The sequence below is a fragment of the Siphateles boraxobius genome, unplaced genomic scaffold (genome assembly GCF_051911475.1).
Source record: "Siphateles boraxobius isolate OS27281-9 unplaced genomic scaffold, OSU_SipBor_1 7, whole genome shotgun sequence".
NCBI lineage: Eukaryota > Metazoa > Chordata > Actinopteri > Cypriniformes > Leuciscidae > Siphateles > Siphateles boraxobius.
In genome coordinates this window covers 36,239,253-36,252,425 of record NW_027509197.1, presented here as the reverse complement: position 1 = coordinate 36,252,425, position 13,173 = coordinate 36,239,253, and the positions used below count along the sequence as shown (strand labels likewise).

Here is a 13,173-nt window from a genome sequence, read left to right as displayed (position 1 = left end):
CACTGAGCCTGATGAATCTTGATACTGTTATCCTGGAATATAGCCATGATGTGTCTTCCTACATGGTTGTTTAATAAATGAAAAGCTACACACTCCATAAATTGGGATTAGAATAACTGTTGCCAAACATATAACATGATATATAATAATCACGGCAATAATGATCCAATTGTCACAATTATGTTCAGTTTAGTTTGACGTGTATCTTTGTTCAGATTCCCGCCACTAATCTGTCTCCTTGGTTACCGTCATTATGAGTTCATGTGTATCAGCTGTGTATTGTCATTACCTCGTTTGCATTCAGTACTCAAGTTTCCCTTTCACCATCACTCAGTGTCTGGTCACGGTTATGTTGTGCTAATACCTGTCTTGGATTACCTGTTTTTAAACTATGTTTGGAACTATATATTTTCTTATTTATATATATATATATATATATATATATATATATATATATATATATATATATATATATATATATATATATAATCTCCTTATTGTCAGCAAGTTGATCAAGTACAATGAGATATGAGCTTAAATTAGATGACTTTGTGAAATTTAAAGCAGCGTGAACATGGCCTGGCCCTTTTTGACAAAGACCTCTTTCTGCTTTGTTCAGGACAGGAAGAAACACTCCGTCTCTCTGTGAAGAATAAGGCAAGGAATGCAAGATGAGATGTAAAGTTGTATTACATCGGAATGTTATATGAGTTCAGCATTCATATTAAAATATGGTAAGCACAAAATAACCCTTTTAAGGGGCAGAAAATTGCAAATGAGGTATTTTTTTATTATCTCAGCAATCAAAATATTGTGTGGAATCAAACGTCAGAGATTTCAACATTTGAACTCAAACATTGTTCATCTATTTCTAAGTCCAATTTATATATTTTATGTTGTATGATCAAGTTTCTTTGTAAACTGTAGCTAATAACCTGTAAATAGATACATCCCGCCCCCACTTCATTCCACGAAAGTAAAAACCTTTTATAGACAGAAAATGGAAAAGAGTGTCCTTCTCAGATTACAGTGTGTGTAAATGGCAACAAAAAGAAAGAGGTGAAAATTCTTGCCTGAAAACTCAGGCTCAGGCTATAATCAGTTTCATCAAAGATCCTCAGAAACTGATGCATGTTTATGCTACTTTCCAATTAAAAATAAAGCTCTCTGAAGTGTCACCCATGAATTTTAATTAGCCAAATGAATAGGATTTTAACAGGAATATATAGAACAAGATAAAATTTCTTAAAGTAATAGTTCACCCAACTATTTTGTCATTGTTTACTTACCCTCATGTTATTCCAAAACAGCATGCTGGCATTTTACCATAAAACACAGAAAGGGAACTTTGAAGAATCTAGTTATCTTCTGTAACACTTATATAAATAAAGGTTCCAAAGGGAGGTTTTCAATGGCATAGAAGAATACATTTTGGTTCCGCAAAGAACCTTTCGGTAAACAGATTTTAAATGAACCTTTTGTGAAGACCATTCTTATAAATTGAAAAACCTTTTTCCACTTTAAAGAACCTTTTGTGCAGTGGAAAGATTCAAAAGTTGTTAAAGTTCCTCCATGAATCAATAAATGGCAATAAAGAACCTTTATTTTTAAGAGTGAATGACACAAAATACACACTGACACAAACTATTTTGCTACTGCCTTAACTGGATGAAATTATCTAAACATCAGACTCACTCAAATTTCAAGCAAGACAAATTTGGTCTTACAATAACAAAACAATCTTAGCCTACTAGATAATCACAACACAGTATACAGTACAGTAGCCAGGCTATTTGCATCAAGAGGCCTTTCACACTCAAAACTGGGAAATATCAGATAATGCCCCCAAAAAAGCGTGATTTCAATAAACTAATAAATGTAAAAATATAAAATAAAATACCTGGAGTATTTCAGAAAGAACGAATAAAGATTAGAAATCAATTCTTATTTAATTTCAGGATATGATTAGCACAAACTAACAGGCAGTGACGCGGGCAGCCCGCGGGTCTTTCGAGTCAATGCGGAAGCGGCCAGAAGTCTAGGAGCAGGAAAACCAAAACGACTGTAGTAGGATTGTAGACCAGCAATATTTGCTCTTATATTTTTAATTCCACATAGCCATTAAACAGTCATTTAAATCATCATGATTTTGTTGGAAATCAACAATCGGATCATAGAGGAGACTCTCACCCTCAAATTCGACAGCGCGAGCAACGGGTAAGAGGAAGATCTTCCTGTCTGAGTCAGAACTCATCAAACATCGCTCATCTGATGCATGCATGCGTTGACAAGATACATATTTTATTTTGCACGGATAAAATAACATAACGCATGCATTCTTGTTCGATTGATTCTGTTCTGGGAGGTCATTTGTTGATTGTCCATGTTCGAGCAATGAAGTATCCTGTATGGGGTGTGTCCAGCTGTTCAGGTCACATAGAAAACAATTATTTATGTGTGAGTGATAGTGGATCAGTGTGTCAAGTGATTGCTAAAACAAATCTCTTGAGTGATTCTGACCATTTCATACATGTCGCTTTCGGTTGACCGTATTTCTATTTAGTCCCAGTGAAGACTGAAGACACTTCCTGTTCATAGCGTCATGTGTAAATCAGTCGAATACATGTCGCTGCAAGAACAAGCAACTATCAGACCCGGCCATGCAGGATGAAGTAGCATCGCAGATTCCTGGGGAACTTCTCTCCCCTTCATTCTTCTCCAATACGTGTGACTTTGCGCGTGCTTGCGCTCGGGTTGGAACGGCCACGCGCCTGCTGTGACTCATGATCAAAGCATATACATATAAAGAAATTCTGATTTGTTTTCGTTTTGTGTTTCAGAAAAAAAGTTATTTTACTTAAAATAAAAGTAAATGAAATGGCACGTTATTGCTTTTAATTGCTCTGTCTTCATTTACTCACTCTCAAGTTATTCCAAACCTGTATTCATTTCTTTCTTCTGCTGAGCATAAAAAAAAGAGAAATTGTGAAGAATGTTGGAAACTTAACAGTTGATGGGCTCCATTGACTTCCATAGTATTTTTCTTCTTCATATTATGGAGGTCAATGTGGTCCATCAAGTGTTTGGTAAAGCATATTTTTCGAAATATATTCTTTGGTTTTCAACAGAATAAATTCATACAGGTTTGGAACAACTTGAGGGAGAGTAAATAATGACAGAATTTTTCATTTTTGAGTGAACTATTCCTTTAATTCTGATTGGTCAATCACAACATTCAGGTTACATAATTTTGAATAATGACCACTGTTCATGACCACACCGTATAAATAACTTTTATGAGCATTGTACTAATACAATTTTTTCAACAATTAATATTTAATATCCATGTATTTATTTGTTTGGAAATTAGGTGTTTGTCGTATGTGGAATAATGTACAGTCATTATTGCATAATAATGACTGTACTTTAATCACTTTTTCTCACGTTTTCTTATTTGTATTTTTGTTTCTTTGTGTTTCATGTGGAAAATACTATCAATTGGATGAACTGTTCTTTTAAATATTAAATCATTCATGTTCCTGCTCAGCCTTAATGAGGCAGAATATCTTGATAATAGCGATTTTCTCCTTATTGTTCTGTATTTAAAGTGACAGTTCCTTGATTTTCTTATCTTAGTGCCCACATGGCCTATAGATTGTCATTCATTTCCAGATAGCAGACTCACAAAATGCTTTTTTCTTTCTTTCAGGAACAAGCCTGAAGCAGTAGAAGTTACATTTGCAGGTAAGGTTCAAATATGAATGACATCAGCAGTGGAAGTCTGTGTTTCTATTGTCCAAACTGTGTTATTACTATGCATGTCTTTTACTAAGCATTCTTTTGTGCTTGCACATCCATTGTAAAGGATGTATCAATAACAGTAATAAAATATATACAGTGTCAGTGATAAAAGCAAAATGAATGATTGGCATGGGACCCTGTTATATTTTTGCTACAGACTTTGATGGTGTGCTTTACCACATCTCCAACCCCAATGGAGACAAAACTAAACTAATGGTCAGCATCTCTCTCAAGTTCTACAAGGAGCTTCAGGAGCACGGCGCCGATGAGGTACGAGCAGAAAATCACCAAACCTGTCAAGAACAGCGTTAGGGTTAGCCTAAAAATGGGCTTTATCTTTATGCAAAAAATACGGTGCCGTTCAAAAGTTTGGGGTCGTTATGCTTTTTTTGGGCTCTTTATTCTCAACAAGGCTGTATTTATTATTTGATCAAAAATTAAAACCGAAATATTCTTAAAATTTACGTAAAGCTGATGCAAAGCTGAATTTTCATCATCATTACTCCAGTCTGCAGTGTCACATGATCCTTCAGAAATCATTTTAATATGCTGATTTGCTGCTCAAGAAATGTTTTTTATTAACGGTTGTGTTGCTTAATGTTTTTGTGCAAACCATGATACCTTTCAGGATTCTTTGATAAATGGAAAGTTCAAAAGATAAGCATTTATTTGAGATTGAAATTTTGTAACATTCTAAATGTTTTTATTGTCACTTTTGGTCAATTTAAGTTGCCCTTGCTGAATAAAAGTATAATTTTCTCCCAAAAAAAATCTTACTGACCCCAAACTTTTGAATGGTAGTGTATTTTGATTACTTGTTCCTTTTGATTTTGAATGAAATATGACCTGGTTTATTGTTTTTGTGAGTTTTACCTTTTTACGTTGCAACATTATGTTCAATGCAGTTTTTCACATGAACATCATCGTAGTTTACTGAGCAAATGGACTAGTAGGTTGCAAGATTGATATTGTTGTAGATTATTGTAATTCTTGTCTGTTACGAAAGTACAGTTCAGGTTTCCTATGGACAATAATTATGCAATGTGGAGTGGCAGAAAAGTTGCTTTATTTCACACGGTCTTCTGTGTCACTCTTTCATACTGTTCTTGTCCTATGATTTTTACACGATTCAGTCCAGGGTGATCACATTTAATCACCATGTAAGGTTTTAAATGGCTTGTGGTTTCACTATGAAACAGGAAGTGTCTATCTCACTTTGGATGGAGGAAGTCACATGTTGTAAAAAAAGAAACATTGGTTCCTTGTCCTTTCTAAGCCAGTGTTCAGTTGATTTGCTGTTTTGAATTTTCAATTGATTCATTATTTTCTGGCATATTTCAAGATCATTGCAGTTGCATCTGAAGGATTTTGAAAGTGCATTGAGAAAATTGATTCATTGTTTTTAGGGAAGGATTATCATGAATCTTTAGGGTTCATGGATTTGAGGTTGATGGGTAGCCTTTTCCCTGCCAATGCAAATAAATATCCAAAGTATGTTCCAGCCCCATTCAGGACTACAAATGTAAATCTAACGAATTACCAATGCAAAATAGAGGAACCAGTAGGAATGGCCCTCAGCTTCCTGTCTGCTCATGCCGTCCACACAGATACAATCTCTGAGACAAAATTAATTCAAATGAGTTTTTTTCTTCTTCTTTTTTCCAGACAACTGTTTTATTTGTTGAATATATCTTGTCTATATACTGACATTCAGGCTAAAACAGATGACAAAAGACAAAATACAGGGAACTCAAAGCATGTTAAAAATGCCAGGAATGAAACAAGCCAGTGCCTGTCGTTTTATACGTGGTTAGTTGACATGAAATAGTTTTTTGGATATTGATGTGCCCTGAAATGTGATATTCTATACTTTATTTAAAAATGCATTTTATTCATTCCAGACGTTTACCCTCTGGTGCTGTTCAATGACAGATTTAAAATAAAATAAATTATTTCAATGAAATTATTGTACAATATTTTAGTTTGATAATGTTCTTTATTTAATATTTTTAGGGAATTTTATGGTACTACATTACATTTATGCAGTAGTTATAATCCAATTTATTCACTTTTTGAGCATGGACCTTAAAATGAAATTACCAACTTAAAGGGTCATAAATCTGTAATGCTTTGGAGCACAGACTTAAGTTTGGTCTCTTTTTGATTTAAAGATGACACTTGGCAGATTATTGCTGAAGTGTAAAAAAGTGAACTTGAAAAAAGTTATAAAATGTTACATTTATTGTTATGAAAAATGCACAAAAATAACATTTAACATTTTTATATGAAATATGTATTTTCCAAAACAAGCCTTCAAAAAAAATCAAAGACCTAAATCTAAACAAGCTGTATTCCAAATTTATGGTTGATATCTCAAAAAATTAGCTTTCAGAAAGAATTTGTTTTGGTGCAGTACTAAACATTTCCACTAGATACAATTCATCTTTCCGGTATTTTCCACAAAATAATACAATACAAGCATGACTATATTTTTTTTAAGGACCATTTAACTTTTTTTGAATCATGTCCATGTTTTTGTTGTTGTTTACACCGCATGTACTAAAACCTTGACCAAGTTCCATACCAGTCCGATGAAGTAAAAAAACCCCAACATAACATGTTTCGGTCAAAAATGACCAGGCCGCACCAGAGGGTTTAGCCAAAAAGTGGGAAATAGTAACCAGCTGTAGGGCCTAAGATATACACTTTCACTTGTACATTCATACAAAATATAATCTAAAAGCATGATGTTCACTTTTTAAAAAAAGTATATTGCATTAACTTGGTTGCAGTTGTTCTAATTCTTATAGAATAATTCAGTGTTTTTGTCCTTTTTTCAAGTAGACATTGACTTGAGATTTACATTTTTGAATTATAATTTTTTTTTTATTTGTTTTGTTTCAGTTGCTGAAGCGCGTTTATGGAAATTTCCTCGTGGCACCAGAAGATGGTAGGCCAAACGGCTGCTGTTTTCACTTTTTGTTATTACTGTAAGAATTTTGGTTTTTGACGGTTTGTTGCTGTTTGTCTCTGAAGGGTACAATATTTCACTGCTCTTTGACCTGGAGGCACTTCCACCCAACAAGGAGGAGGTGATCCACCAGGCGGGCATTCTCAAGAGAAACTGCTTTGCTTCTGTCTTCGAGAAGTACTTTAATTTCCAGGAGGAGGGTCGTGAGGGAGAGAAGAGGGCTGTTGTCCATTACAGGGATGACGAGTCTATGTAAGATACTTGATCTTTCTTCAGTAGGACTACAACTGACAAATTATTGATATTCAACCAAGCGAGTCTTTATTTGTCTGATTAATTGAATAAAAGAGCAAATTTTGTTCTTTTGCATTTAATTGACAAAACATAGTATAATTTTGCAATTTTTCAGCTGTAAGGGAAATGTAGAATGTGTTGAATGCATGTAATGTGTTTCATGCATAACAATTAAAACATTTACATTTTTACAACGTACATATTAAAATATATTTAAATGAATGTTTTCATTGTTTTCACATAATTTTATCCACAGCTGGAAAGCACCATAAATAAACAAATGATGAATCATAACTAGATTTTTACATTTTTTCTGAAGCAATTGAGTGGCGCAAATCTTTTAACCATATTAATTACTTCAGATATACATTTAGGTGTGTATATATATATATATATATATATATATATATGACACCCCTAGCACACAGTATGTAATCCAGCTCAAATCTCACCTGTGTTTGTGTTTTTCAGGTATATTGAGGCTAAGAAAGACAGAGTAACTGTTGTGTTCAGCACAGTGTTCAAGGATGACGATGATGTCATCATCGGGAAAGTGTTCATGCAGGTTCGCTCATTTTTTCCCATTTCTATGGAATAGTTCTCAGGTTCAATCTCGACCATTTCTGTATTTACTCACCATTCAATCATTTCTGTATGCTTAAAATGTTGAAACGCATGCCCTCTGGGTGTTTTACAAACCAGTCATTTTGTGTCAATGGTTTCCTATTTAAATCACTGAGCGTCATCACCCAACGCTGTCGACCGGTATGTATTTACAGAATGAAATGCTGTCATTTATTCTGACCTCAAAACTGAGCTCATAGATAGAGCAGTATGCATGTTTCAACATTTTAAATCTTTGTATAGCACTGTAAGATATGTACAGTCATCCAAAAAGTATTTGGACCAATAAGCCACAATCAAAAATATTTGCTTTATATAAAAAAATCAGAAAAAAAAAAGAAATCAGCAAGCACTCATTTCAGTTACAAAATGAAGTTTGTATGTAATGCAGTGAGCTTTTTAAGTGTCTAGAAGTGTCCAAATATTTTTTGGGTCTACGGTTTATATATATACATATATTATATATATTTTTTCTTAAATTTTTTTTTTTATATCATTACAATTTAAAATAATTTTCTATTTTGTATATCGTATAATGTAATCAATAATGGCCAAAAGTGATGTGAAAATTGACATCTTCACCCTTTATTTAAATATTATAAAAAATATATTAATGATTGTGTAAGCATATTGCATAGTTGTGCTTCAAGTCAGTTGTTCTATTTGTGATAACTCAATCAAATTGTGCAGACATCATTTCTGTCCAGGCTGTCATACAAAGAAATGATTAAAACATGCAAAAACAAGAGATAACCAACAAAATATTAATAGCTGATTGTTATGTTTTATGTATGCTTTTTATCTGAGCTTTTAGTATTTCCATGCATTTTGTTTGCATAGTAAAATAAAACCTGTAGCTGTAGTTTTTTGTCAAATCATTTTGTCAGATAAGTACCTTAACCAAGTTTAGTGTTTTGTTCATCCCTCATATTTCAAATATTTCTTAAGTATAAAATATTTTCCTCATAATTTGAATGTCCAGTCGAACTTGCAGGGTCATAAAAACAAATATCCCCTCTGGACATTGCTTTTGGCCACTACTGTAAATGGAAAATTTACAATGAATGACCATGTAATAATGTCTATGTTTGGGATAATCCAATGAATTAAATACTTTACAAATAAAAGGCACTTCTAATATAATTTGACTGTTTTTTTTACAAAATCACCTGTCAGCAGTTCAAACTGCTGTGTTTGTTAGAGTGGCGTTTTGACAGACCGATGACTGTTTCTCTCTGTGTTCAGGAGTTTAAGGAGGGCAGGAGGGCCAGTCACACGGCTCCGCAGGTGCTGTTCAGTCACAGAGAGCCTCCTCTCGAGCTGAAGGACACTGACGCCACTGTGGGAGACAACATCGGCTACATCACTTTTGGTTTGTACCATGAGGTCACAAACACACATAAACATGAATATAGTGTTGAGAGTGGTTATTTTTACTCACAAATAGCACTAAGTGTTCATTTTGGACCCTGGTTAAACACTATTATCAGCCACATCTGCTAGTTGGAACAAAGTTAATTATAGACTATTGTCACGTTTACTTGGTGATGACTTGTACGTTAATACGTGGCTAGAACAAAGCGCTTCTGCTTACCTGTGGCAGGTGCACTGTGTATTTGCATTTGGTTCAAGAGAGCAAACGCCCAGCTTCTCTTCATGGCGGTTACACAAACCTCTTAATGAATAAAAAAAAGCACCCCACCCTTTTATCAAAGCCAACAACGTTTACCAGTGCTACTCTACTTCAGTTTTTCATGCATCCAAGGAAGTATTTGCAGACATGCAGTGTTTACTAAGTGTTTATTTAGTTAGTTTTTTGTTTGTTCATTTTACTCTGGTAGCTTGCAGCAGTAACTGAAAATACTGTCCTTTTAGTATTAACCTATGCAAGCCTCATATTACAGATTATTGTATTCTGTGAAAACTGCTTTTAGTTACTCAAATTGACGTTATACCTTTAGGATTACACATCTGTTTTCAAGTTTCATTGATTTAAATGACTTCTTAAGTATTTAATTTATTTTTCTCCCCTTTTTCCAGTTGAAATGTCTAACAATTCTTTAAACAGGATCAATTTACTTAAGAAGCAACACTGAAGATATTCAGGCTCGTTTTCATAGTGTCTAATACGAGTGTAATTTGTCTTACTGCACTAGCAGATTTTTAAGTATAAACAAGTTAAGAACAAGTGACAGAATCTGTCAGTGCAGTAAAGGAAAAATACTCACGTAAGAAAGACACAACCTATGAAACCGAGTCTGAATATCTAATGCAGTGTTGCTTAAGTAAATTGATCATGTTTTAAGGATTTTGATACTAGGACAAAAAACATGTTTTTATTTATAATACATAAATAAAATACTTATATATTTTTATAAATAATAAATAATGTATAAATAGAAAAAAATAAATGTATTGTTTATATTGCTAACACTTTATTTTAAGGTGACGTAGTTACACGTCACTACATCTCCTACTATAGTAATAACAGTAAATTATGCGTAATTACAAGTAACTAACCCTTAACCAAACCGTAACTGTAACTCTATAGTAAGTACATGTAGTTAATTAATATTATTCAGTATTTATTTGAGTAAGCACAATGTAACTACGTCAGCTTAAAATAAAGTGTAACCTTTTTTTTGCAGTATTTTTATTCATAATATGTATGTTACCCAAATATCACATTTACACTGAATGTCATATTCTAGTTTAAATATAAATCCTAAAATGATTTGAAATGTTTTCCAACCAGTGCTGTTCCCCCGACACACCAACGCCAGCACCAGAGACAACACCATCAACCTCATCCACACCTTCCGGGACTATCTGCACTACCACATAAAGTGCTCCAAGGTGAGACTCCTCAGAAACGCCTCAGTCGAGCCAACAAAGACTTATTGGCTCTGTTTACACCTGGTTTTTTAATCCGTCTCTTTTGTCCACTTTCAACCACTTCTGTCCTGATTTCTTCTAGGGGAGGGTCTATGGGCGGGTATATATATGTTTTTTTTTTTCAGATCTTTCGATCTAATGGATGAAATAATCTTGCCCAATTTACTGCACTCACAGAATGGTGAGAAGAACACTGTGCTTGGTACATTTTTCATCTTCAAACCAAAGTTGGCTCTCCAGCCGACAAAGTTTAAATCCCGTCTTTGCTAGCGCGCTTCTCATAATGTTCACGCATTAGGTCAGTAGGCGCCTAGGCGGAGAGTAGACGGTCTTTTGTGTCTGTTCGAAAACAATCGACCACATGTGCGTTTACACTACATAAGCAATCCGGAAGTGGTCGAAAGTGGACAAGCTCAAAATGTTTTAGACCCCATTTAAACCTGTATTTAGTGTCATTCACTTGTGATCCGATCGACCAAAACGCATCTTAATACCAGGTGTAAACACGGCCTTTGTGTTTCTGAGTATTTGAGCAACGCCCCTTGAGTTTGTAAAAAGCTTTGTAAAGTGCTTCTTAGTTTGCATACTTGCCATTCAACCATTCGGCCCTTTGTTTGGTCAGATGAAACAAATATGCTGGGGGCTTTTGTCAGTGTGAAGAAAAATCCTGTGAAGTTAATGAATAATCGGTGTGTTTTCTCCTGTGTTAGGCCTACATCCACACTCGTATGAGGGCCAAGACCTCGGAGTTCCTCAAGGTACTCAACCGAGCTCGCCCAGACGCTGAGAAGAAAGAGATGAAAACTATTTCGTAAGTGCTGTTTTCACAATTTTTCGCACTTTACATGAAGTTAATCTTATCAGAGCAGATTAGCGTGTACTTTTTAAACACACTGGTGGTTGTTTGAGCTTGTTTAAACTGAAACTTGGCCAAATGTTGCAAATTCTTTTCCTCTGAAATCAAAAGTCATTAGTTTACTTCTATGAAGTTGGTAGGACAGAACCAAAAAGAAATTGATTTTTATCAATAACGTAAAAACCTTTCAAAACAGACGGACCATGAACTCTGATGATATTTGCTTTTCATCAGTGTGATTTGACAAAAAAACAAAAAAACAAAACTGTTTCATTGCCAACATTCCTGGTGAAGATCAACACTACAGATTTTCATGCAAAAAAGATCCACCGATAATAGAGTGCAAAAGGGTCTGGAAGTAAAATCTCCCTTCATTTTCTCCATAAGAAAATTGATTTTGGACGATAACTTATAAACCAGAGCCCTACTGTCAGCTATGAGGTTGTTAATCCATGGTATAATCATGAGCCCACATTATTTCAGCTTATTTTGTAAAACAATCATGTTTAACAGTGGGATTCCTAGTGAAAAACTACATTACTCATGATGCTATTCCCCAGATTATACCAGGGCATCGAAAAAAGCTAAATGCTCCAAAAGAGCTCTTAAACTGCGCCCACTCCCATGAAGCTCTGCGAATGAGTCGATCTCCCTACGCTCTCAAAATACTGAAATATTTGTGTACTGTATATGCATATTTTGCAATAAATTAAAATGTATTGTTTTTATACATATAATCAACATTTTAAAATGAGTAGTATTATATTCCTCCGTCATTCTTAATTTGATTATGCTTCATGGGTTTGTAGATTTTTCCCCTCAGTACAATAGATTTTTATTGCATATGCATTTGTAGGAGTTTCCCAATCAGATGCAATATTTATGGGAGGAGATTATTTAAATGAATCATGCAAGGTGATTTACTAAGGTTTGCGCAAGTCAATTTACTGGTATTTGAGCCATTATTTACAGCCCAAAAAAACAGACGCTAATTTGCGCTGGTCTTGGACTAAAGAACTCTGTGTTCTTTAATTTGTTGTTTATTTCGTCAGTAGATCGTGGTCAGAATTTTACACTCCCATCTTTGCTTTTATGGGATTGCACACTCAGGCTAATTTGACTTGTTTAGTAAATCTGGCCCATTGAGTATAAAATTATGATTTGCCTCAGGCTAGAGGGTAACTATATTTGATCACATTTATTCCACTGTTTTGACCTGGGATCATGAATCTAACCCTCACATAATCTGTTCAGGGGCAAGACCTTCTCTCGTTAAGGACATGATGTGCAATCATGAGACCAGCATCCGTGGACTCCATTATACACGTCTGGCCAGTGATGTCGATCCTCCACGTGGAATTTGCACCTCAACAGGGAGACAAATAAATTCCTCGCTTTGCATTTATAGGAAAAATGTTATTTGTATGTTGGATAAACAGATTTTTTGATACACTTATGTTTCACTGTGTAGCTCTGTTGACTGACAGTGTTTTATTGACATAGTCATGCAGTATTTTCCTTTTCCTCTTTCCTTCGTTTCGCCAAATGCATCAATATTGGACAACATGAAATGGTCATGAATAAATCAGTCTTCTATACAAGAGATTCTTTGTCTGTTCCTTGGGGTGAAATCATTTTAAAGGAATTTTTCTTTTTAATTTATGTTTTTGAGTCTCTATGCTCAAATGCAGTAAAAACAGTAATATTGTTAAATATTATTACAATTAAAAAC

At 34.4% G+C, this 13,173-nt stretch overlaps 1 protein-coding gene across 1 annotated transcript; it reads left to right on the top strand.

The window, feature by feature from the left end:
- The first annotated feature begins 1,992 nt into the window (after positions 1–1,992).
- On the top strand, positions 1,993–13,042 carry arpc2 (actin related protein 2/3 complex, subunit 2). The gene is made up of 10 exons (XM_077216315.1): positions 1,993–2,217; positions 3,710–3,744; positions 3,959–4,071; positions 6,706–6,751; positions 6,838–7,024; positions 7,538–7,631; positions 8,936–9,062; positions 10,446–10,546; positions 11,296–11,396; positions 12,696–13,042. The coding sequence occupies exons 1-10, from the start codon at positions 2,144–2,146 to the stop codon at positions 12,715–12,717; spliced, it is 900 nt and encodes a 299-aa protein (XP_077072430.1). The 5' UTR covers positions 1,993–2,143; the 3' UTR covers positions 12,718–13,042.
- Positions 13,043–13,173: the final 131 nt, after the last annotated feature.

Coding starts and splice junctions, on each gene's coding strand:
- arpc2 (XM_077216315.1), top strand. CDS start 2,144: ATGATTTTGTTGGAAATCAACAATCGGATCATAGAGGAGACTCTCACC. Junction 7,025..7,537: donor TACAGGGATGACGAGTCTAT/GTAAGATACTTG, acceptor TGTGTTTTTCAG/GTATATTGAGGCTAAGAAAG. Junction 10,547..11,295: donor ACCACATAAAGTGCTCCAAG/GTGAGACTCCTC, acceptor CTCCTGTGTTAG/GCCTACATCCACACTCGTAT.